Source organism: Prosopis cineraria, unplaced genomic scaffold, assembly GCF_029017545.1.
Source record: "Prosopis cineraria cultivar Desert tree isolate PC_DT_omini unplaced genomic scaffold, ASM2901754v1 PC14, whole genome shotgun sequence".
Classification (NCBI taxonomy): domain Eukaryota; kingdom Viridiplantae; phylum Streptophyta; class Magnoliopsida; order Fabales; family Fabaceae; genus Prosopis; species Prosopis cineraria.
Genome location: NW_026555345.1, coordinates 21,748,060 through 21,771,316, shown reverse-complemented (window position 1 = coordinate 21,771,316; position 23,257 = coordinate 21,748,060). Strand labels below are relative to the sequence as shown.

The 23,257-nt window shown below is 27.9% G+C and overlaps 1 protein-coding gene across 1 annotated transcript; it reads right to left on the bottom strand.

Moving 5' to 3' along the window:
• Positions 1-13,486: 13,486 nt before the first annotated feature.
• LOC129293805 (protein FANTASTIC FOUR 3-like) lies at positions 13,487-14,647 on the bottom strand. Its single transcript, XM_054931916.1, has one exon. The coding sequence runs from the start codon at positions 14,474-14,476 to the stop codon at positions 13,562-13,564; it is 915 nt and encodes a 304-aa protein (XP_054787891.1). The 5' UTR covers positions 14,477-14,647; the 3' UTR covers positions 13,487-13,561.
• Between the last annotated feature and the right edge of the window lie 8,610 nt (positions 14,648-23,257).

Genomic DNA, 23,257 nt, shown 5'->3' with positions numbered 1-23,257 from the left:
ATTACAATGAATAAAACATGCTTGTGATTTACTCCCTCCATATTTGTATTTCTGTATATACATTTTAATAAATTTATAATTTTTTAATTACCTCATACTTCTTCATCTTTTACACATATTTTATCTTAAAAGTATGTCATTAATTATCAGTTATCTTAATTATCTTAAAAGCCACTGCTTTCTTTTGCGAATCCTATAGGTATAAAATAATTGTACTTGATTTGCGGATGTTGAATATACACTCTCAGAAGCTTTTATAATTATTTTTGTATTGCCAGGTATTACCTCTCCATATGTTTATGAGGAATAGCCCAAGGAGATATGAGTAAAGGTGTAAAAAACAAAAGATTGGTTTCACGCAGAAGAATGTTGATGTATATCTATTTGTATAGATTGCAAACTTCGGAAACTCGTAGATATGCTTTTTAGTGTATATTATTGACTATGGGATTATCTTCTGTGCCATTATTAAGCAGCCTATGTATACAAATGAAAATCTTATATTTATCCTAACATGTGATGAACGCATGCTATAGTGATGTTTTTATACTCTTTAAAATGTCCAAAAATATTTAAAGATATATATTTACAATGACACAGAAAGCATAGTCAACGTTTTGTTTCACAAATCACAACAGAAAGGTGTTTTCCAAATTAATTCTAATTTCTAAATGTCACATAATTGTGAACCTTATAACGAACTAAAATATAGAAAAGGATACTAAATAATGAATATAACATGCTCATGTTTTGGTAACCCGACTTGAATAATTGCCTTAACCTTGTGTATTTTGACAAAAATTTTAAATTTTTTTATAATTTTTTAATTATATGAAGTTCAATTTATGAAAGTGATGACACATGGGAGTGTTATAAGCTCATAATATTTTGGCCACAAGTGTTTTTTTTACATTTATTAATAATAGTAATTATTTTTGTTTTCAATATAATTATTTTTGTGTGACACCATTTTCACTCAACATAATTATATATATGAATATAATCATGTACTATTTTCTTAAATTTTAATATAACCAGTAATACACAAGTCATGAAAATGTGACTCTAACTCTCTATAAGTAACAATATTGATTCAACGGAATTCTTGAATTTAAACACAAAATTATGATAAGTAATATTCTCTCTAAATTTTATAATTCAACATAATCTTCTTTCTATCATAATTATAACTGCGTCTTATCTCCAAAAATAATAACAACATTATCTCTAAAATAGTAAGAAACTACTTTTCTCTCTAAACCTTTTGTCCCACAATCTTATCCATTATCATAATTTAAAAACTTCATATTCACAATTTTAAATTTTAATTTAAATATATTTTATAAAAATTGATTTAGTTTTTAAAATTCATTCCGTGGGGAAGTTACAGGAGGCTTTTCAAATCACTATTTTATTTAACCCGCTATTACTATTGAACAAACATCAATTACTTTAATTTAAAATTTATTTTTATTTTATAATAACTCATGTTTATAATTTAACTTATATCTTATTATTTATTTAAGTTATTACTTATCATTTTATACCCCCATTGCACAAGACACATACTAGTTTAGATAAAATAAGAAAAGATGACATAAGAAATTTAATATAAAAAATTCCCAAAAGGATAAAAATTGTAAGGAGTGAGAAATTTTGGTATAAAAAATAGGAATTATAATAATTGTCTCATATTTATTAGGATGGAGAGGCTATATATATGGAGCTGCTAAAAAACTAAAAAAATATTAAATTGGCTATAATAAATAATATCTTCTAAAATCTAAACTATAAATATAATAGAAATACAAGAGATTTTATGGTTAAGGTTATTTTTGCACTCAAACTTTTTGTATAGGGTTTGTGGGTATTCTAAACTCAATTTTAGGTCATTTTTACCTTTAAACTCTTAAAATTTGATGCATCATTATCCTATCATTCACATGTTATTTGCTGACCATTATCTGCTAAGCTAGACTAGTTTTGTTGACCTTTTAAGTCACGTGACATCCAAGCAGGTGCCCAATTAAAATTTAATAGGTTCACTTTTGTGCTTGAAATATTTTCTTAGGAAAACCTAGCATTTTGAACTTAATTTTTTGATTCATTGTTCCCTTTAAACTTTAAAAAGCCTAACCAAATTTAAAATTCTCCGAATTGCATACACTTGGTTGCCACGTGATTAAAGAAAAGTTAACAAAATATGTCCACCTAAATAGATAATAGTCAACAAGTGACATGTGGACCGAAGGACAACTAGGCGCTGAACCTATCTGTATTTTATATAGACAGCTAGAGGCTTGAACCTTCGTATCCTCTCTAAATGTTACACAGACATATCGAGAACTGGCCATGGTGATGCATACATGAATTAGTGCACCGTCAGACTCACTCGATGCTCCATGCTTATCCATTTGGGTAGTGAAGAACAGAGAGGGGACTTTCGAGTCTTTTCTTTTTGGAACTTTGAAACGACAATACATAACATACTATATATATAAGCCACTTTTGTGATGTCTTTTTTTTAAAAAATAATAATAATAAATTTGCTTGCGTTTTAAACATGGTGGACATCAATACAAACCATACACATTTGGGTTCTCACTTTAGAATGTGAATAAATGAACATCGATACAGCTATGAATGACTTGTTTGACTTGTCCATTTTTGTCCCGAAGTGGTGGTGGTGGGGTCTAAAGGTCTTGTAATTTAATTAAGGAACATCATGCATGGATTTAATGCTTTTAAACAAAGCTTGTTCCTTTTGCTGGTGACGCCATCACAGGTTAAACCGACACTTTAGATAACTCATGCAGTACAGTAAAAAAAAAAGAGTTTGTAAAGTCTCTTATTTTAATTGTTAATATCTTTACACTGATCATTGACTATGTTCCCCATTTCTTATAACACTTTAAACAGTAACTAAATAGATTATGAGTACTCTTTTTTGTCAGGGGGGCCAGATAAATAGATGAACTCTGTCTCTGTACGTATTGCGTGAAATCTAAAAAATGAATTATATTATGAGAAAATCACTCTCATCAAACCCGCACAAAACAATATAAATATAAAAAAATTATGAAATTATAAAATTACTTGAAGCCAATAAGTGACATGTGTTTGTTTTATTGAAATTGTAAATTACCAATAAATATAGTTATTAATTATTGTCACTTAGTTGTCAATTAATGAACAACTTCACTAACAATTATCTAACAGTAATTGACAACTTCACTATAGCAAATTGACAACTTCAATAAAAGACATGATTTTTGAGTAACTTTGTAATGTCAAGAGATTTTTTTATATAGATCGTTTGTCTAGGGCCTGAGAGTAATTTTCCGTTGCATTATTCATGTATTGTAAATAATGTAACAATTAAAATATGTCTTATATGCATTTTCCAACTAAATTTGACATAAATAGTAGAGACCCTCATCATTTAAACAAGTAATTGGTAGAGGTTTGCATCTTAGTCCTTGTAGTTGTATATGTAGTCATTTAATTGAAAGATGCCTACCATTTACTCTCAATACTTTGGAGAGATTCTTTATTATCAGCAAGTCTACTCCTTATACTTGTCACCCAAAAAAGTAAATCTTATGTTTTTTATCGATCAGTTTACACAAAAAAATCCGATCGAGCTCTTCATCAACTCAATATGAATGGGGAAGGATCTCTTCTTTACAATTTGCAATATTCAATTTCTATAAACTAAAAGATTAGCCATATGATTATGAAAATTCAATGAACCGTTGAATAGCAAATATATATACATATACATACATATATATATATGGGAAAAAAAATGTCATGTGTGATGAGTAAATAAAAATAACAACATATAAAGTAACAACTTTTCTGTGTGCGTGCGTGATGTTGCTTATATTGAGTTGTCCACTTCAAACATAAAATGCGAATCCCTGCAACCCAATCGATGAAACGAACCTGCCATTATTATGAGATATGTAATATAATTACGGATTATTATTGAATAATCAAGCTTTAAAGTTTGAACCAAGTTGCTTATTAGGTAAAAGTGTTTCTTTTCCAAAACCTTTTCTATATATGGGTGATCATGCAAGTAGGTGTTATTTCACTAACTAGCTTTTTCCTAAGCTTTGTGAAAGCGAAAGGCTTTGTCACTAATTAATCCAATGCTTAACTAACAAGAAAACCAGAGTTTCTCCTTTTTCTAAGAGCCAATGTCCCTAGGAAATTGTGACGTAGATATAGCCATAGAATTTCTTTAATATTTTAATTACATGTTTCGATATATAAACATAGTATTTAAAAAAAATATCTTAGATAATCAATTATATATGTATGTTTTGAGAGAAAACATAAAAATAAAATCATATATATCATCTCAAGTTAGCATAAGTAGTATGAGCTCTCCTTTGTTATAGTAACCAATTTACAGTGTGATTCCTAACCTTTGTATGAAGCAAACCTAGTTGGGAGTGTCTACCGTTTGTCCTCTGTATTAATCCAAGATAGATTAGGTAATGTTTAGATTGATGAATTTGGATTTGAATTTTAAATTTGAAATCTTGCAGTTCAACCTTACATTAAAATCTATGTATTTAAAATTTTTGTTTAAATAATTTAAAAAATTTTAAATGAAGAAGGTAGATGTAAGTTGAGATTCAAAACGAAAATAAAAAATTAAGAAGGATGACTTTATCTCTATTTTATAATTGACAAGAATCAAATATGAGAAAAAAAAATATAAGAGTTATATATAAGCATCCATAATGAAAATAAAGAAAACAGTATGCTTGGAGTGATTGAAATTTTAAATAATTAGAGTGTAAGGGAAATTTAAAATTATAAAAGATTTGTAATAAGAAATGAATTTAGATTTGAATCAAATTTAAATTCATAAATTTTTTTGTATTCAAATAAAAGATTTGGATCAAATTCAAATTAAATCCAAATTCCCACTAATCAAAACACGCCATTAGTTTCTACTATTGACTAAGGATACCCCTAATATATTAAAAAAAATTACGAATCAAAATCTTCTAAAGTTCACTCTCTAAAGTTTCTTGAATTTGAGAGCATTTGATTAAGGGAAAGATTTATGTATTTTGCTTTATATACTTAATATATTTTTATTTAACTAAATCAAGACATGTGAACTTTAATATGTTAATAATATTAATAATGAGATTATAGAATAAATAATCTATGAAAAATGCACATATTTTTATTTAATAAAAACAAGCACCTTAAATATATAAAATTTAGTATATAAATTTTTTATTTTGATTAAATGAACATTCAAGATTTTATCACATAGTAAATGAAACCATGTACTTTGCTTGAGCAGTTTCAATTAATGCTATAATATTTGGTTCCATATACCTCCAACTTTTCTCTCCATTATTTTGCATAAAGATTATACATTCATATTGCCTTACATTCCTCATCTTTATGTCAAATATATCATACAAATTTATTTTAATTTATGATGACTCATATAGCTAGGGAAACTGAATTTATTCTGTATATGGTGAAGCAAATTCTAAATTCCAAGCCTATATGCATCCACATGTAAGAGTAGTGCTTTGGTTTTACACATGGCAAGATGTTATTGTATATTTAGCATATTATGGATTAGATCAAATCCATTGAATTTGTAACTTGTGGATTAAAGGGACATACTGAATACTGATCCTTATGTTCTGGTTGGAAAAAAAAAAAAAAGACGGGAAGGGGAGAACAATTTAATTGATCGATGTAATGTAACACATCATTCTGATATCTCATCTCTGACACACATTTTGTTATTATCTTTAAATCTCACCCAGTTTTTGTTTTATCCTTACACTTTTCGTTCTCTTTTTTTTTTTGTCAAAAATTAAATGAAGTGTGTTGGATTATATTGGAGTATAACATATATATTATTTGCATGATTTTAATTTCTATATACTCTCTCCATCTCAATTTACAAGACATTTTTGGAGGTAATTTGATGTCCCAAAATATATAAGTCATTGTGATAAAAACAAAATTTCATTACTGATTATTATTTTAATATTATCCATCATTAAATTTCACTCTTTAAATAACTTCCTTCCCCTCCCCCTCTTTTATTAATGAAGGATATTTTTAGATGTTTATAAAAAAATTAAGATTGTAAGATATATTTAATTAATTTCATTGTGTTTGTAATTTTGTTAATAAATGCCTTACAAAATGAGACAGAGGGAGCATAATTCTTCATAATGAATGTTTATAAGTAACACAATAGTAAAATATTCAATTTCTCCTGGACAAATTTCTTTAAAAAAATGCAAGATTTTGTGAAAAAATTCAAAAGCTCTTCTGATAAATTTCTCATGACTTGATGACCCCAGTTAGAGGTTGGAAAGAACATATTGGCAAAGGTCACCACATTAAATTGGGTTGATTAGATTAACCCTTCATTTAGAAGTAAAGAAAAGATATACACGTGTAACAAAACAAGAGAATTTAGAGGAGAAAACGTATTTTTTTTAAAAAAATGTTTGGATAAGGGGAGATAACTAGAGGGGAGGAAAAATCAAGATGTTGAAAATTGAACCGGTCATTCATCCGATTAAGATACTGGTTCAAAAGTTAATGGTCAAAATCATAATCAAGTAGTGATTCAACTGGTCATAAACAAAATATTTTCTCCAATCCAAAATATAATCATTTTCACTCAACTAATCTTAGTTTAAAATATAAGCAACTAAGTATATATAAGAAGATTCTTTTTCATTTTACCTCTTATATTTATTAACCTAGATATTTATATAAATATGTTTCTCACTCATCATAGAGTGCATTGATAATTGGGACTAGGAGAAAAAAAGAAAATAATATATATTTTTATGAGGATAGAGACTTAATGTTATGCAAATTTTTTTCAAAACCTACTTATATTTTCGACTAAAGGAAATACTCTATTAAACAAGTCAAAATACTAGTTTAATGATTTATTACTTCGACTATATGAGTTAACTTGGATTTTGATACTATGGGAAAGACAAAGAGAGAAAATGATGGTGGGATTCACTTTTCCCTCCCAGCATTTTCTCTCCACATGGAGAGATTTTAGAGACAGGACTCTCATCTCCAAGTTGCACTCATTCATATTGTTGGATAAGATAAAATTTGATTATTTTAAAAAATTATCCATTTAATTTTTAAATAAAAATTGAAAAATACATTTTTTGACAAATAATCTGATTTTAAAGGTGGTGTCAATTTTAATATAACTTTTCCTTTTACTTATTTTGATAGAGATGATGACGACATAACACATAATATGTCCTAACAGGGAAATTAAAATGAAGTTTCTCATAGAACAGTGTAATCAGAAGATCTTCTCGTGGCTTCTCAAGTTCTCATATATGAGAACATTCATTCTTGGGAATTTGTGTTTATCTCACAGATGAATTTATGTAAGAAACATTATATTGATAACTTAATTAGGAAGTTGATTTCATCTAAACATTTTTTTCTAATAAGTTATCAAATTCAATTAGCTAGATCTAGATTATACAGCGCGTATGCTTTGCATGTGGAGATAAGTTGTGGTACTGTTTACAATTTATGATAAACAGTGTTACTTCCTAATGCAAATTCAGGAAAAAACTGAAGTAGTCATATGGTGTGTGTGTGTGTGTGTATTAATATATAAGATCCAAATATATAAATTAGCATACATATAGAAGCGGAGATGGATGAACGCTTTTCATTTGGAGCGTCAAAGTACAAAATAATTGAAGATAAGAATTTTGGACACGCGCGCGCGCGCGCACAATATCTGGCTATGTAACTCACTCGTTTGACGTATCTTAATTCACTATCGAATCGATATGCCGAATCCAACGCAAAAGACAAGACGAAGCAAGTCCACCATACGTGTGTGTGCGTGCGTACGAGCGAATTATACTGAGCACCAAAAGGGAAAGCGAGAAAAAGAGAAAGCTTGTAAAATCATATCAGAGTCCAAGTTGATGAGAAAGTAATACTGATGGATCGTGAACATCCAGAAACAGCAGAGAAAAACTAAAGCAATAATATTTAATCCACTTCTGTCCATTCACACTTCAACGTGTTCCATATACAAACACACCCCCTCCAACATACGTGGATCCTATCTCTCTCTCTCTCTCTCTATATATATATATATATATGGCGAATTCCTTTTATTTTGGTCTTCAGGTTTTGCATGACATGGTATCCTTGGCGGCTAGCTAAGAGTGTGTCTATGCATACAAGGAGAGGGGCAGAGGGAGGGGACCAACAGGCCACAATTAAACTCTTTATATTAAAGGTACTTAAAGTGGTATACTTCATCAAAAATATATAACTTAAATCATTTGATCAAACATATTTTAAATTTTATATATTTTAAATTTTTTTTAATTTATAAATGTAGGATTTTTATTGACTTCTTTATCTTTAATTTTCTCTATATTCCTTTTCATTTTTTCATATTTTTTTTATTTTTTTATTTTGGCATAGGCTTGTACTTTGCTTTAAAATCTTAATAGGCTTCTTTTGTCTTTCTTTTTAATCTCTTGTATTTTTTTTATCTTTCATTCTTTCTTTTTTTTCTTTATTTTTTGGTTCCTGATTGAATGGCTCATAATGTCAAGTTAAATTTTTTATATTAAGTATGCTTGAAGATAGTTTAATTCACTAAAAATAGTTTAAGTCATTTGGTTAGACACTCACTAAAATTCATATATACTTAATCTATCTTCTAATTTTTAGATGTAAGACTTTCTTTGATTTCTTTATTTCTAATAGCCATGGCCTTCCAAATTTTTTAAAATTTTTTTGTATTATATTGGCAGTACGTATTTTTGGCCTTCCAAAATTTATAAAAACTTCAATTTTGGCTCCCCTTGTTCTTAAATACTCTCTTCACCTCTCTCTCTATATATATTGTGTGTGTTAGTGTGTGTATATATATGACAGATACTGAGGAGGTACAGGAACTACACGATAATGTACAGTTATAAAAGTGGGCATTCGTACTGAAATTTTCACGGCCATAAGTTGAAGAAGCTTAGATAGCTTGGTAGATATATAAAGCTAAGAGATTAGGGAATATTCAGATGGATTGTGGTTTTTGATTTTGTTTCAGAGTGCTGGATCTGTTGGTCTCCCAAGTTGGTACGGCCTTGGAGATACGAATCCTTTTTTAGGGTTTCTCATGCTTCTTCCTGTTGTAGCTATCTTCCATATGATGATATGACTCGTCTCTCAGGATTTGTGTGATATATTAAATATATTTAATTGACACACAAACTAGAGGTGTTCATGCTTATCCTCAGCCCAATTTTATCCCTATCATATCCAAATAAGTTTGTCCCATCCAAAAAAAAGTAGGGCAAGACTTGTGAAAAGTGACAAAAATATATTTAAGATAGGATGGGACATGAGATCAACATCAGGGCATGTCATCCCATCTTGAATATGTAATTATATTTTTTATTTCTTTTTATTAATGTTTAATACTTTATTTATTCAATTAGAATCAAAGTATATTTTTTGTTTATTTATTTTATGTTGTTTTTGTGTAACCATCTATTAAATTTAGATTTATAGTTCAATAATTCTATTATTCTTATAGTATTTATAACTTTGAGGTTTGTTTGTGGTTATTATGGGCTTGACTTTAAGTTGTCATTGTTTTGATTGTGTTCTTAATTTTACTTTAAATTGTTGTTATTGTAACTCAACGATTGACTTTATGTTTTTATGTTTTGGTTTTCAACTTAGCAAGTTATATAATTTAATAAATACTATTATCCAAATCTCTCTTTCACATTTTGCTTAATTTATAAGGACATCTCGGTCCTGTCTCGTGATAGGACACAGGATAAAAAAACCAATCTTATTCTTTTTTTTAGGATGAGGCACAACACAAAGGTATCTTGGTTTTGTCCTGTTTGTTGTGAACACCCCCAAATTACAAGCCAAGACACTAAAAAGAGAAAGACTTAGATACTTTCCCTTGTATATTTAATATATTTTTATCCAATCAACTCGAGACAAGTGGATTTTAATATATTAATAATATTAATAAGAAAAATTTGTTATAGAATAAATAATTCATAAAAGTACACATATTTTAATTTTTGAAACAAATACCTTAAGTATATAAAGCTAAGTATATAAGTTTTTCTCTACTGAAAATAATCAAACCAGTCATTAAACCAGTCAAAATACTGATCCGAGAGACATTAATGATTAAAATAGTGCTTGAACCATAATCAAACTAGTCATGAACAAAATATTGATTTAACGGATCAGGTTAACCTGGTTTCTTCTTTTGATTGTTGGAGATTCTGCTTTGAGAAAAAAGTTTGACCTTAGAAGATATACAAATCATTAAATAAGATAGATAGAGTATGTGGGAAGATATTGTTTTTAAGTGAATAAAAAATTATTTGGAGAAAATTAAATTCATATCATCTACTAAGAAGAGCTCTGAATTATATTTACTGTTTTCTGAACTTGTAGGGCAATGCACTTTTTGAGGGAAAGGAAAAGAGACGAAGAGAAGAGTTTTTTATACTGACCGTACAATAATCTGCAGATTTGATGGGAATCATGAACCATATACATCTTATTGATCATCAGATCACTCAACATTGTTTCTCTTTTTCTTATGAAACATTGCTCATTGAGAGAAAATAAATTAAGAAACAATCAAAACACTTTAATTTGGGGGGCGCATTGACTCTGCAATTTGAATTAATCTTCTGCAACTATAATAAAATGTCCAAGTATCCAGCCATAATGGGTTATACTAATTAATGACTTTTTTTTTTACATGATCATCTGAGTGAGCTAGATTTCGAGTATTGTGAAGTCTTCTAAAAATATTTTCTATATTCACACATGGAATAAAATTTAGTTTTTATCAATCAATTCCTTAAAGTTTTGCTATCATACCTAATCAGTTCCTATTATATTTTGTTCTTCAAACCAAAATGGACTAATTGTATATAGTTTGAAAACTTTAGGAGCTTGAATGCTTGAGTTAAAAAGATTAAACTTTAAAAACTAAATCGGTAATTGAAGTAAACTTGAAGGACTAAGGTCCCAATTGGTTACTAAAATGAAATGGATTGAAAAAATCAAAACAAAAATGAACTAACTTACCCTTCCTCCTATAAAAAGCATGATAAAACTTATTAATATATATTATAAATATAGAAATTATTGCACCCTTCAAAAATTTTATGAATCATGATTTTTAACTCCATAAACTAAATTACATATTCCCCTTATGAATATGCTCATTTATCCTCTTTAATAATTTTAGTTTTACCTTTATTTTTTTTAATCCATTCCATTCCATTCATTTTTAATAACCAAGCGGGACCTAACAATTTCATTATCCTTAACTTAAATTAAGTACAATAATTTATTGTAACAAGAAATATGATATATATATATATATATATAGGATTTTCTTTCTGTTTATGAAAGAAGATTTCGATTATGGACAAGTGACGCAACCTCCAACATCTTCCATGTTAAAAGTACAAAGTGATATAACATATGGTTTGAAAAGGAAAGGGAAAAGAGGAATTGAAGGAAAATAAAGAGAAGAAAAGACGAAAAAGGTGAATATTATGTAACAAAATGTTCTTAATCAATATGCATCCTCTGCCATGTTTCTGCAATTAATTATCTCTTGTTATAATTTTTTTCTCTCAACTGTATCTGTGTGTGTGTTGATATTAGATTACAAATGGTTTAGATCAAAATTCAGACAGACGCTCCCAAACCATTGTTGTTTGTTTTCTAAAAAAAGAGTTTATGTGCTTAAGTGATAGCTATTCTTTTGAAACTAGAACATATGATTTTGATGTTTTGTAGGGAATCTAAGAAAATAATATACATTACTTATTGTTTGAACCCAAGAATGAGCATGGCCACTAAGAACAATTTGGTTCAATGGCAGGAACAATCTTTTCCCTTGATGCAAGGGGTTCTGGGTTCAATCCCATGTGGCTCAAAAAATAACGAGCTAGGTTAAAAATAATTAGATGGGTATGAACATGGCCGAAAAGGTAGGGCCCAACAAGAGAAGAGGTGTGCAAAACCTGTGAAGACGAAGAGTCAATCCATCAGAGATACGTGCAGACCATTGACACTTTAAAGATTGAGAATATTTTTGAAAGAAAAAATTTGTCACCTTGTACGCAGACCATGAAATACCTGACAAGTAGGAACTCAAGAGTTAAAATTACTGTAAAAATCACCGTTCTTTTTCTTTTTTTTTTTTACCAACAAATCGTTTTTGACATGCCTAGTGAAGCTAACTATATATATATATTGTTCTCTACTAGTATGATTCTCCAACATTTTGGTTAGATATATGTGTGTATAGTATACTAATCAAATATCAAGAAGTCATTCTGTCTCTTTATTTATAGTTTATCAAATAATATTTCTTATAAATGTTATATTGCGATATAAATTTTTACATGATATATAAGTTATATTGATAATACTCTAATGCTGCAAGTGACTAAAAACAAAAATAGGGGTATTTTAATAAAACTATCATCCCATTTTTATGAATAACTAACCACCTAATTTTCTTAATATATTTAAATTAATTAGTTAATTAGTTCCCATGACCCAGATATACTTAGGATCAAAGGAAGTATCTTTTAAGAGATAAAATTATTTAAATTAGTTAATATAAGTTCAAGTATTTTAGAATTTTTTATTTTATATCATCTAGTTTTTAAGTGATAAAATTATTTTAAAAGAAGTCAATTTTATAATTAATTTTCAAAAATTTGGCCTCCCATAGTTTTCATGATAGCTAGGGCCACAATATAATACTATAATCAATTAATCATCATATAAAAGTAGCATAGTAATACTAGCCTACAAAGGTACGTTTGGTTCATAGTATTTGTTCCGTTTATTAATGATTCCATTTCTACCGATGAATTGTGTCATTTCATGCTCTCTTCATTTTAATCGCCATCCCCCTTTTTTTTTTTTTTTTACTGTTTTTGTCAAATTCTTTGAACATAGCTGTATATTAAAAAGCAGAAGCAAATTATAATATATATATATATTCTATCAGAAACCATGAGGGGCTGCTCTCCACTGTAAATGTGCATGTCTGTCCCAGAAAAGTTTGAGAATAACGATAATAACTGCCGACCACAACCCATTAGTTTATTGACAAAACACGTAGGATTACATTATATTTTGTTAGAGTTTTTATGGAATTTTATGTATTTTAAAGTATATATTTTCGTATAATTTTAATTTTTCATCCCATCAACTTAAAAATATATTTCTTTTATTATTATTTCTTTAAAGATCGATTGACCATCAAACAGAATTGCACAATAAAAAAAATTAAACAGACCAATGGCAAAGACCAGAGTTGTATTAGATGGGGCAAAAAAAAAAAAAAAAGGTTCAAAATTATAGAGCTAGTGAATGCAGAAAATATTTTAAGAGACAATGCTCGATTGAGTCAGATAGCCAAGAAAATTCTCAGGAGAGATTAAAAACAAGAAAAGGATTAAGAAATAGCCACCCAAAGAGGCTCTCCCCAGTTATTTAACAAATCAATATTTTCTTGTTCGTCTCCTTCCTTGCACCGCCTTGGCCTCTCATACTCTTTCCTTGTACCTTCTTCCTCCTCCTCTGTTTCTTCTTCTTCTTTGTCCTCATCCTCCTCTTGTTTTGTTCTTTCGCTATCTGCGCTTTCGCTTTCACGTTCTTCTTCAACCCCTTCATCATCATTGCTCGCTTGCATCTCTTCTGGGTCAACCTTGCTGTGATTTTTCAAAAACCAGAGCCGAAGGCGGCCATGGCTTCTTTCTGCTTGAAAACATGAAGGACTTGGTGGGACCCTGATTGCCTGCACTACCAGTCTTCCATCTTCACGGTGTGTTCTTAATTGTAGAGATTCAGATCCTCTCATGGTCGTCAATGGAGGAGGAAAATTCTGGGTTCTCGTTTTCCTTTCTCCTAAACAACCCTGACGTGGAATCGCTTGCTTCCTTGTTGTCGGCGATGAACACAGCAAATCCATCTGATGACCATTATTCTCAACAATGTCACTTCCCGTTTCGTTCCCTAACTTCTCCGTACACAGTTCCAGACTCTTCTGACTCATCGAAGTCGAAGATCGCTTCGCCTGAGGATGAACGTAGACGCTTTCTTTGTCTGTGGATGATTCCTTGGAGACATACGAGACATTGGACAGAGCTTGAAGAAAGCTCCAGCCTGTGGTGGTGTCAGTTTTGTTGTCGTGCCTTTCCTGGGTTTTGGCGGTTGAATCCCAGGAATTTTTTTTGATGGGTAAATCAATGGGACTTTGTGGAGGAGGAGTGTTAGGTTTTGAGAAAGGGAAACTCAGAGTTAGAGCTCTTGATTCAACGAGCTGAGATTCCAAGCATGACTGCAAACCGTGGCACACAATTGCAGCCATGTGAGACAGAAACAGAGTGCTCTGTTTTTAAATCTGAGAACAGAGCGATCTGTTTTGTGAAGAAGGAGAAAAAGAAGAAGAAGAAGAAGAAGAAGAAGAAGTGTTTGGATTTGTAATGAACTATAGAGACAAAGAGAGAGACGGACAGAGAGAGAGATAGGAGAATTGAGAGGAGAGGGAAGGAATTGGTATGGAAGAGAGGTGGGAAGAGGGACTGAATTTGTAGTGCTCAAAAGTGCTATGAAGCGAGGACGACGTATAATGTTTTAAAATTAAAAAAGTTATACCTATCAAATAAAATAGGTATAAAATTATAAACACCTTAGTAAGAATTTAACATGGTGAACAATCTGTAATAACTTTTTGAATCTTGAAATATGCTCTGGCAATCCAACTCATTTAAATTTTTGTCACAAAAAAACTTGTAAATAAATTTAAAAATAAATAGCTTCCGTATATATTCTTTCTCTGTTCTTTTTTTTTTCCCCCTTATTTCTTGGGATGCAACTAAATTTAGAGTTCATAAAATAACAGATATACAATGAGATCAATTAAATCCAAGTTGGATGGTGAACATTGTATTTTAGATTTTTGTAAATTTTTAATATTTTAGTTTCTAAAAATAAAATAATTAAAAACTCCAAAAAATTTTAAAATCTAAACTCTAAATTTTAAATATAAAAAAAATATTGATCTGGGAAGGGATAAATCTTTTGTTTAATAGATGTTAAATTTAGATGTTTAGCAAATGAAATACATAATAAAATATATTTTCCATTATCAACTTGAAAATTTATTTTTAATTGGAAAATAATTTTTAAAAATAAAAAATAATTTACGTATAGATATTTAAAAAAATAAGGTAATCATTAGAATATAAATTATTTAAAGATACTTTAATTTCAGCGAAATAAAAAAATGAATCCCCTAAAATTGAGGGTATGTGAATTTTGTTTTTTAAAAAAGAGAAAGAGAAATTTTATGTTTTATTAAAAATAATAAAATAAAAAAAATATAAAAAAGAACAATTTTACGAAGAATTATGAATTTCAACTTTAAAAGATTTGCCCCGAAAATGAATGGATTCTAATTATTAATTAACCTTTCTCATCAAATCACAGCTCTCCTATTCTTTTCCAAAAGAGAGGCGCAACAAAAGGCAAGAGCACACTATGGATTCTCCCAAATATTGCTGATAGTGACCGCTTTCCCTTTTTGTCCAATTAAAATTCTATTTACGTTTTTGTGTGATATAACTGTGAGAGTCTAGTACTCAATTAGTTTTTGAAAATCCCATTAATTTTTGACTAATTCGAATAAATCATGCCGGATTATGCAACTATGAATTAAGTTCAAATAAAGTAAACAACATTATTTTGAACTGTGAGTTTGATGACACACTGCACTCATTGATAATGAACAAATTTATAATATTTCATAATATGAAAAATTAAAGTTCGAATCTCCTCTGAAGGATGTACCTACTTTTTAATGCTTAACAATATTTTAAACAGGATTCAACAAATAAATATCTATGAGCAATATTTACAATATAATTGGACTAAAGGTTTTTTTTTAATTCCACTTAATTTAAATCCATGTTTCTATATAATTTAAAAACTCTAACAAATCATATTATATATAAATAACGCGGCTGATTCTGTAAACCCTAGGCAATGCATGAATGAAAGTTGCATGTTACTTGTGAAGCATAGAGTCAAAACGTTGGCTGAAAGGGAGCCATAACTTTTGTATGTGAAACACATTTATGAAACATTAGACATATATTTCGGAGTCAACACTTTGGTTGGTATTTTATTTTTTTGTTCAAGGAAGAAATTAGAACATAGTACGACATGACTTTGTAAACCTTATGCCACGCATGTTCATGACTTGGAGTCAAATATTGCATACTCCCATTGGCCTAATAATATATTAGGGCATTTTTTAGAAAGAAATCATGATCCTTAATATAATTAAGTCACGTCTCATCTTTTAAGCTCCATTTGATATGATAGAAGAGTTTTTGATAGAATTGAAATTAGAATGAAAATCAAAATTGCAATTAAAATATAATTGAGTTTTAAAAGTGTGTTTGATATGAAAATAGAATTTTAATGTGATTTTAATTAATATATATGCTTAAAATAGAAAAAGACCAAATTGCCATTTTTTCTCAAAATTAAAAAGACCTCCCTTATCATAAGTAGACAAAAAAAAAAAAGAGGGTAGTGGGGTCTACAAAATAAATTTAAGGGAATTGAAGCAATTCCATAATCAATATGAAAGAATTGAATTCTAGCATTTTTTTATGGAATTAGGATTCCTAAAGAATTGTAACTCTTTTATACCAAACATACTTAAATTAGGATTTCATCTTTGATTTCATTTTCATCTTACCAATTCAATGATACCAAAAATGACCTTAATGGAACATCCAGTGAGTTCTTATGTAAATATTTTCTTCATTTTAAATTATAAAACACTTTTAAACAAAATCTTGTATGTTAATAAATCTCATTAAATATACTTAACAACCTTATTTTATCAAAAAAATTCATAAAATACCCTTCATTTAATATATTTAAAAAAAGAGGGATGAAAATTAAATAAAGAAAAAGAAAAAGTAATATTGAAATAAATCTATTTAAAAAAATATCAATTCTCTTAAAGTGTCATATATTTTGAGACGCTGGATCTCTCTCAAAAGTGTCTTATAAGTCGATATATATGGAGGGAGTATATATCTAATTAATCATCTTCTAATATATATAATATTGGTGTGTTTGGATTAATGAGAATTTGTAGTTAAATTTGAACTAAATCTCTCATTTGAATATACAAATATTTATAAATTTTAATTCATTTCTCATTACAATTCCTTAGTAATTTCAAATTTTATTTTCTATATCCTAGTCATTTGAAATTTTAATCGCTTCTTTAATCATTTCGTTCTCTTTGTATGTTCACTATTAACACATTTATGATCCTTATATCTCTTTTTATCTTTCATTCTTGTGTTTTATTTATTAAAAAATAGAGATAAATTTGTTATTCTCAATTTTTTTTATGTTGAATAACAACTCATCTCTCATCTTTATTTGAAATTTTTTAAATCACCCAAACCAAAGATTTTAATTACATTTTATTTTAAATATGAGATTTAAAATGTAATGTTTCAAATTTAAAATCTAAATCTATCAATTTAAACATTACTTGAAAGTATTTAAAGGTAGCATTTGGTAGAAGTGAAAATGAAGGGTGAAGTAGAAGCAAAAAATTTACTCTTCTAGACCACAATATAAAATTTTGGTAACCACTTTAGCATTCTAAAAAAAAGTTAGATAAAATATTAGTCTCTTAATATTCTATATAAATACGTTAATTATGACAATTGAAATTTAAATACATCATTTTCTTAAAAAGAATATTAAATAAAGTAGGGGTATATAGTTGGTCGAAAAAATAATTATAAGAACTTCTAATACCCTATAATATCTTATATTTTACCTCAAATAGGACTTTTAGAAAATGCTCTATGTTATGGTACAAAGGATATTGCTTTAACTAACTTGTCTTAGGCTTTGATGAGTTAATATAAAACTACTTATATATAGGATCAAAAGGAGTATATTATTATTACATTTGAAGATGAGATAAAATATGTAATCATTAATAAACTGTAGGAACGAAGCCAGAAATTTTTATTAAGGGAGGCCGAAATGATAAAGTATATATGATAATCAAAAGAAAGTTATATGTATATATATCACTGACATAATATAAATACTTCAACATATATATATATATATATATTTATATTCAATTTTACATATATACAAAAAAACATTTATGTACATATTTTACGTTTTGCTCATTGATTTTTTTATGGGATAAAGATTATTAGTTGTTATGTTTACAATAAATATTTTGGCAATTTTCTTCTTAGTATAAATTATCATTAAATTGATAAAAATTTATAATCTCTATGAGTATTAAATGATTTAAATATATCATTGAAATCTAAATTTATGTTTAATATAATAAACTTTGTTACTTATTTATTGAATTTACTATTTAATTCTTTCAAGTGATAATCATAGTAAATAAATATATTAACACATTAATAATACTCAATTATTAGAAAATCTTCATGTCAATGAGACCAAATTATATCAGAGAAAAAATCATTTATATAATAAATTTTAATAGTTTTATTATTTAAAAAAAGTAATTTTTTTTAGATGAATATCTTCACCAAACCTCTTAATTTTGGATAAGTGATTGATAGATATCAAGCACATAGCATTTAATATATCTTAAAATTTTTATTTCAATACTTAATAAAGTTTGCTAATAATAATTCTAATAATTTCTTTCATTAAATATAAAATGAAAGCAAAATAAAATGATACCAATACTTTAAAAAGCATGTATAACATTATCTTGTTAGAAATAAATAGATCTTATGATAATCATATCTTCAAGCTATTGAAATAGTTGCTTTATATATACATAAAAGACTACATATAAAATTAAAATAAAAATTTCATCTAATATTTTATACCTTCTATAATATGCCAATTTATAAGAGTTGAATATATATAAATCCTATATCTGATTAAGAAAAAATTTAAAAATTAAGGGGGATTGTGGCCCTGTCAGTCCTCCCCTCTTTCCACCCCTATGTATGACTCATGTTATAAATTTTGTGCAACACATATACACACGAGAGGCATGCATTATGAAAGATGGAGTCAAACAAAGGGCGTGATCGATTGCTTCTGTATTCAAAGAAGAAACATCAGCACACAGCCTTTGAAAAAAAAAATAATCAAAACAGCACAATCATTTGGTTGTTCATCCAACCGAAATGATGACGGGAATATCATGTGGCAACAAAAAAATCAGACAAAAAATAAAAAAAAAGTTAAATCCTTAATTACTCTCGTATTTCGATCCGGAATTATTATGAATAAAAAATGGGTCGTTTGGTGAATGTTGGGAGAGAATTATTGTAACATGCGTCAATGATTATGTTTTGGGAAAATCTCGAGCCATAGAATGACAGAATCCCATGACCTTGTTTTCTCTGCCGCCATGCTTTGAAAACAGAGGATTTTTTATAATACTATCTTCATATTAAATTATAAAATATTTTAAATAAAATTATATATATTAATAAATTTTATTCAATATATTTTACGATCTTAATTTGTTTTATAATAAAAATATAAAATTTTAAAAATACTCTCTATTTATAAAAGAATATTAAAGAGAGAAAATATTTCCTTCAAACTAAAAATATATGGCATCGGTATCTAATTCACAGTTATCAAAAAAATGTAAGTTGAAACCTTAATTTTTTTCAATAAAATACATCTTTCCAATTGTACAATTATTAAATACCTTATATAAAAGCCTTGATAATAATAATTAAAATTTTAATATATGCTTTTGTCAACAAGAGTAATAAATGAAGTAGGGATATATTTAAAAAAATAACTACAAAAATTATCTAATTGCTTATATTTTAAATCAAGCAACACTTCTAAAAGATGCCTTATATTGTGGTTCAAAGGGAGTATATATAAAGGGTAATAATGAAAAAATATAATTAATAAAACATTAATTATGTCAAAATGTTTTATATTTTGGTATGCCAATTTATTTTTTCTAAAAGTATTTTATAATTTGGGATAGAGAGAGTAGTAATTATGAACCAAGAACAAGACTGCAATTATATTTTTCTTTTGAAAATGTTGGCTTAATAAGAATTTAAATATATTAAAATATTTTTTCCAATTCTTAATAAACGATAAATTTTAAAATCTTTTTTTAATCTTTAATATAGGGTAATATAATTGAATTTTATTTTTCAAACTTACCCTTGTCTATTTATCATGGTTTAAATTTTTAGACATTAATTTATTGTGATTATTAATTGCAAAAAAGGATAAAATTAAAAAGTTATATATTTTTTATAATTTTAAAAATATAACTGACATCTCATAATAAACACAAAATTGATTCATCTTGCCTTTTATTAAGAACCAAAAGCATATATGCGTGTGTGGATGCGTGGCATAAGAATGTCAATTCCTAATTGAAAGTTACTTCTAAATTGACTCTAGACACTCTAATAAAATATGTTTAAATTGTAATTACAAAATATGTACGAAGCTTTGAAATTAAATGTCTTCATGAATTATATTATTTTTCATTAAACATATGACTTATAAAAGATATTCTTAACAAAGTTTTTATTTTAAGTCAATTAATATTTTTTAGAAATCATTTTTATTTTGTTTTATATTTGTGAAAATACATATTTAACGCTTATTATATATGATAGAAACAAAACTATATATTTTGGTTATAATTATATAATCATCGCTCATTGATTATGTAAATTAGTTCAAATTGTGGAGTATATATAACATTGATTTCAAAATAGTAGAGCATATCCCAATTTAAAAAGCACGGCATTTAATTGCAATATAATCTAATAAAAATATAGTAAATTATCAACTTTTCTAGTTGTACGGACGGTTCAAAAAAGCATGTTCAAAAGCCAATTGAAAAGGAAACAAGTGATTCTCCACTAATTCATGTTTAGTAGTGTCGGCTGGGATTAACACCTTTGAATCCTAAAATGTGTTTTCTTCCCCGAAGAAAACTTGTCTCTTCTCTGTCTCTCTGAGTTGATTTGCATTTTTTTTAACCAAAAAAAAAAAAATTGATTTGCATTTTCATTTCATATATTCAGAGAAATTGATTATACAAAAAATTGCAGCTGTTGAGGAGATCAGCTAGCTCTATATATCTAATCTCTTTAGATTTTTATCATAATTTCTCCTTAAATATATATTTTGAAAAGAGATCCAGACTGCTAGCTATCTCTCTTGTTTCTTATGTTGACTAGTGCCAATAAATTAAATGTAAATATTATGCAAAAAATTAGTGATAAACCCTAAAAGGTTCAAAGGGTCCCAAAACTTTATTAGCTTCACAAAGTAACAATTCCTAGCTAGCTATACACAAACTTCATTTTACTATTACTTGTGCATCCAGTGTCTTGGGTTTGCTCCACTACAAATGAAAAAGGTTTTAATGAGGCTCAAACTAATTTAGATTAAGCATTGATTCGAATGGTGGGCTCCACCGTCAAGTTTTAACGCCGCTGTATTTCCAACTCAAAACCACTGATAGTTATACACAAACTTTCTGAAATAGGATTTGTAAACTTAAAGGGCAAAAACAAGGTGCTGATTACCCCCATCATATCCCTAATCTTTCGCTGTATTTTTCATAAATCATGAATATTATAATTTACTTTTGAAACTTCATATGATATATACTAGAACAACAAATCACAACAAGACAATTGTACGCATGTGTGTGTGAGAGAGAGACTTAAGATGATGAAATTCACTTTTGCCGAGTTGTAGCTAGCAAGACAATTCATCTAAACAAAAATAGGCAAAACTAATCCTAGCTTTGCCCTTTTATGATGGCATATTTATCTTCTTTAATTTTGAAGCTAAGTCTCTAATACTGAGAAGAAATCAAGTATATATTTTAGGAAGAATTACATTAAAGTTTCACACAAAGAAATTAATTACTGCAGGTCTATTGACAACTGAACTAAACTACATTAATAATTGATTGTGTTGTTAATATTAATGCAGTTTAATTCAGTTGTTAATAAACTTTACAATAATCAATTTTCTTGTATGGAACTTAGTTATAATTCTCCCTATATTTTAACAGTATGGTTTTGGATCTATATATAAAATATATACAAGTATGTCTCACAAATAACATAACAATTAATAAACATCAAACGGGTCGATTAAATGTTATTTTTCAAGTAAAATCCTGAATTCGAGTCTTTTAAATTTATTTGTATATAATATCCAGCGTCAAATTATTCTTAAATTAGACTTGGAGAGAGGCTTTATTATTTTTATTGGAAATACCCAGAAAGAATAAATTGGATGGAGAGAAATCTATGGGTGCTTATTGGGAAAAAAGTCAAAGAACGACAACCAAAATGGAGATGATGAAGATATAATGTAAATATAAAATGAACTAGACCCACACACACACTCACACATGTTGACTGGCTCTCTCTAAGATCTCTGACTGTGAGAATAATATATGTTGGCAGAATTTTGAACATCCATTTAGAGACAGAACGTGGTTGCTTTAAGGGTTTTGTTGTTACCAAATTTGGTAGTGTTTGGGAGGTAGCAAATTCCCATTTACAGCTAAGCAACGTACGACTCTCATGGAAAAACATAACGAATTCCGACATGTGCACCCGATTCTCATTTCCCCATAAAAGGGGGGAAAAACGTTAAACAAACAAACAAATATGTGTGTGTTTGTGTGTGCGTGTGTAATCAAATGTATCAAGTATATTGAGAGATTTAGATTTACTGAGAGGTAGAAATCTATTTACTTAATGACTGTTCTACATGATATGATAATAATACTAAATTGAATGCCGTGGTAAGAGATTTTGTGGCATCATGCTCAAAAATATCAAATATCAAATTTTTAGAAAGAGTAGAACGTACGTGATGAATGTTTTGATCATTGAAGTTGTTTTAAATTTTTGAAAGAAAATATATTTTAATAATTTTCAAGTGTTGATAAAATACAATGACTACATAATTGGAACACTTATTGCATAAGTGTATTTAGGTCATTTATCAAATCTAAATCTGTATAATCCGTATAATAGGCTCTGAGTTAAGCTTTTCCCTTTCTCTT

Coding starts and splice junctions, on each gene's coding strand:
- LOC129293805 (XM_054931916.1), bottom strand. CDS start 14,476: ATGGCTGCAATTGTGTGCCACGGTTTGCAGTCATGCTTGGAATCTCAG.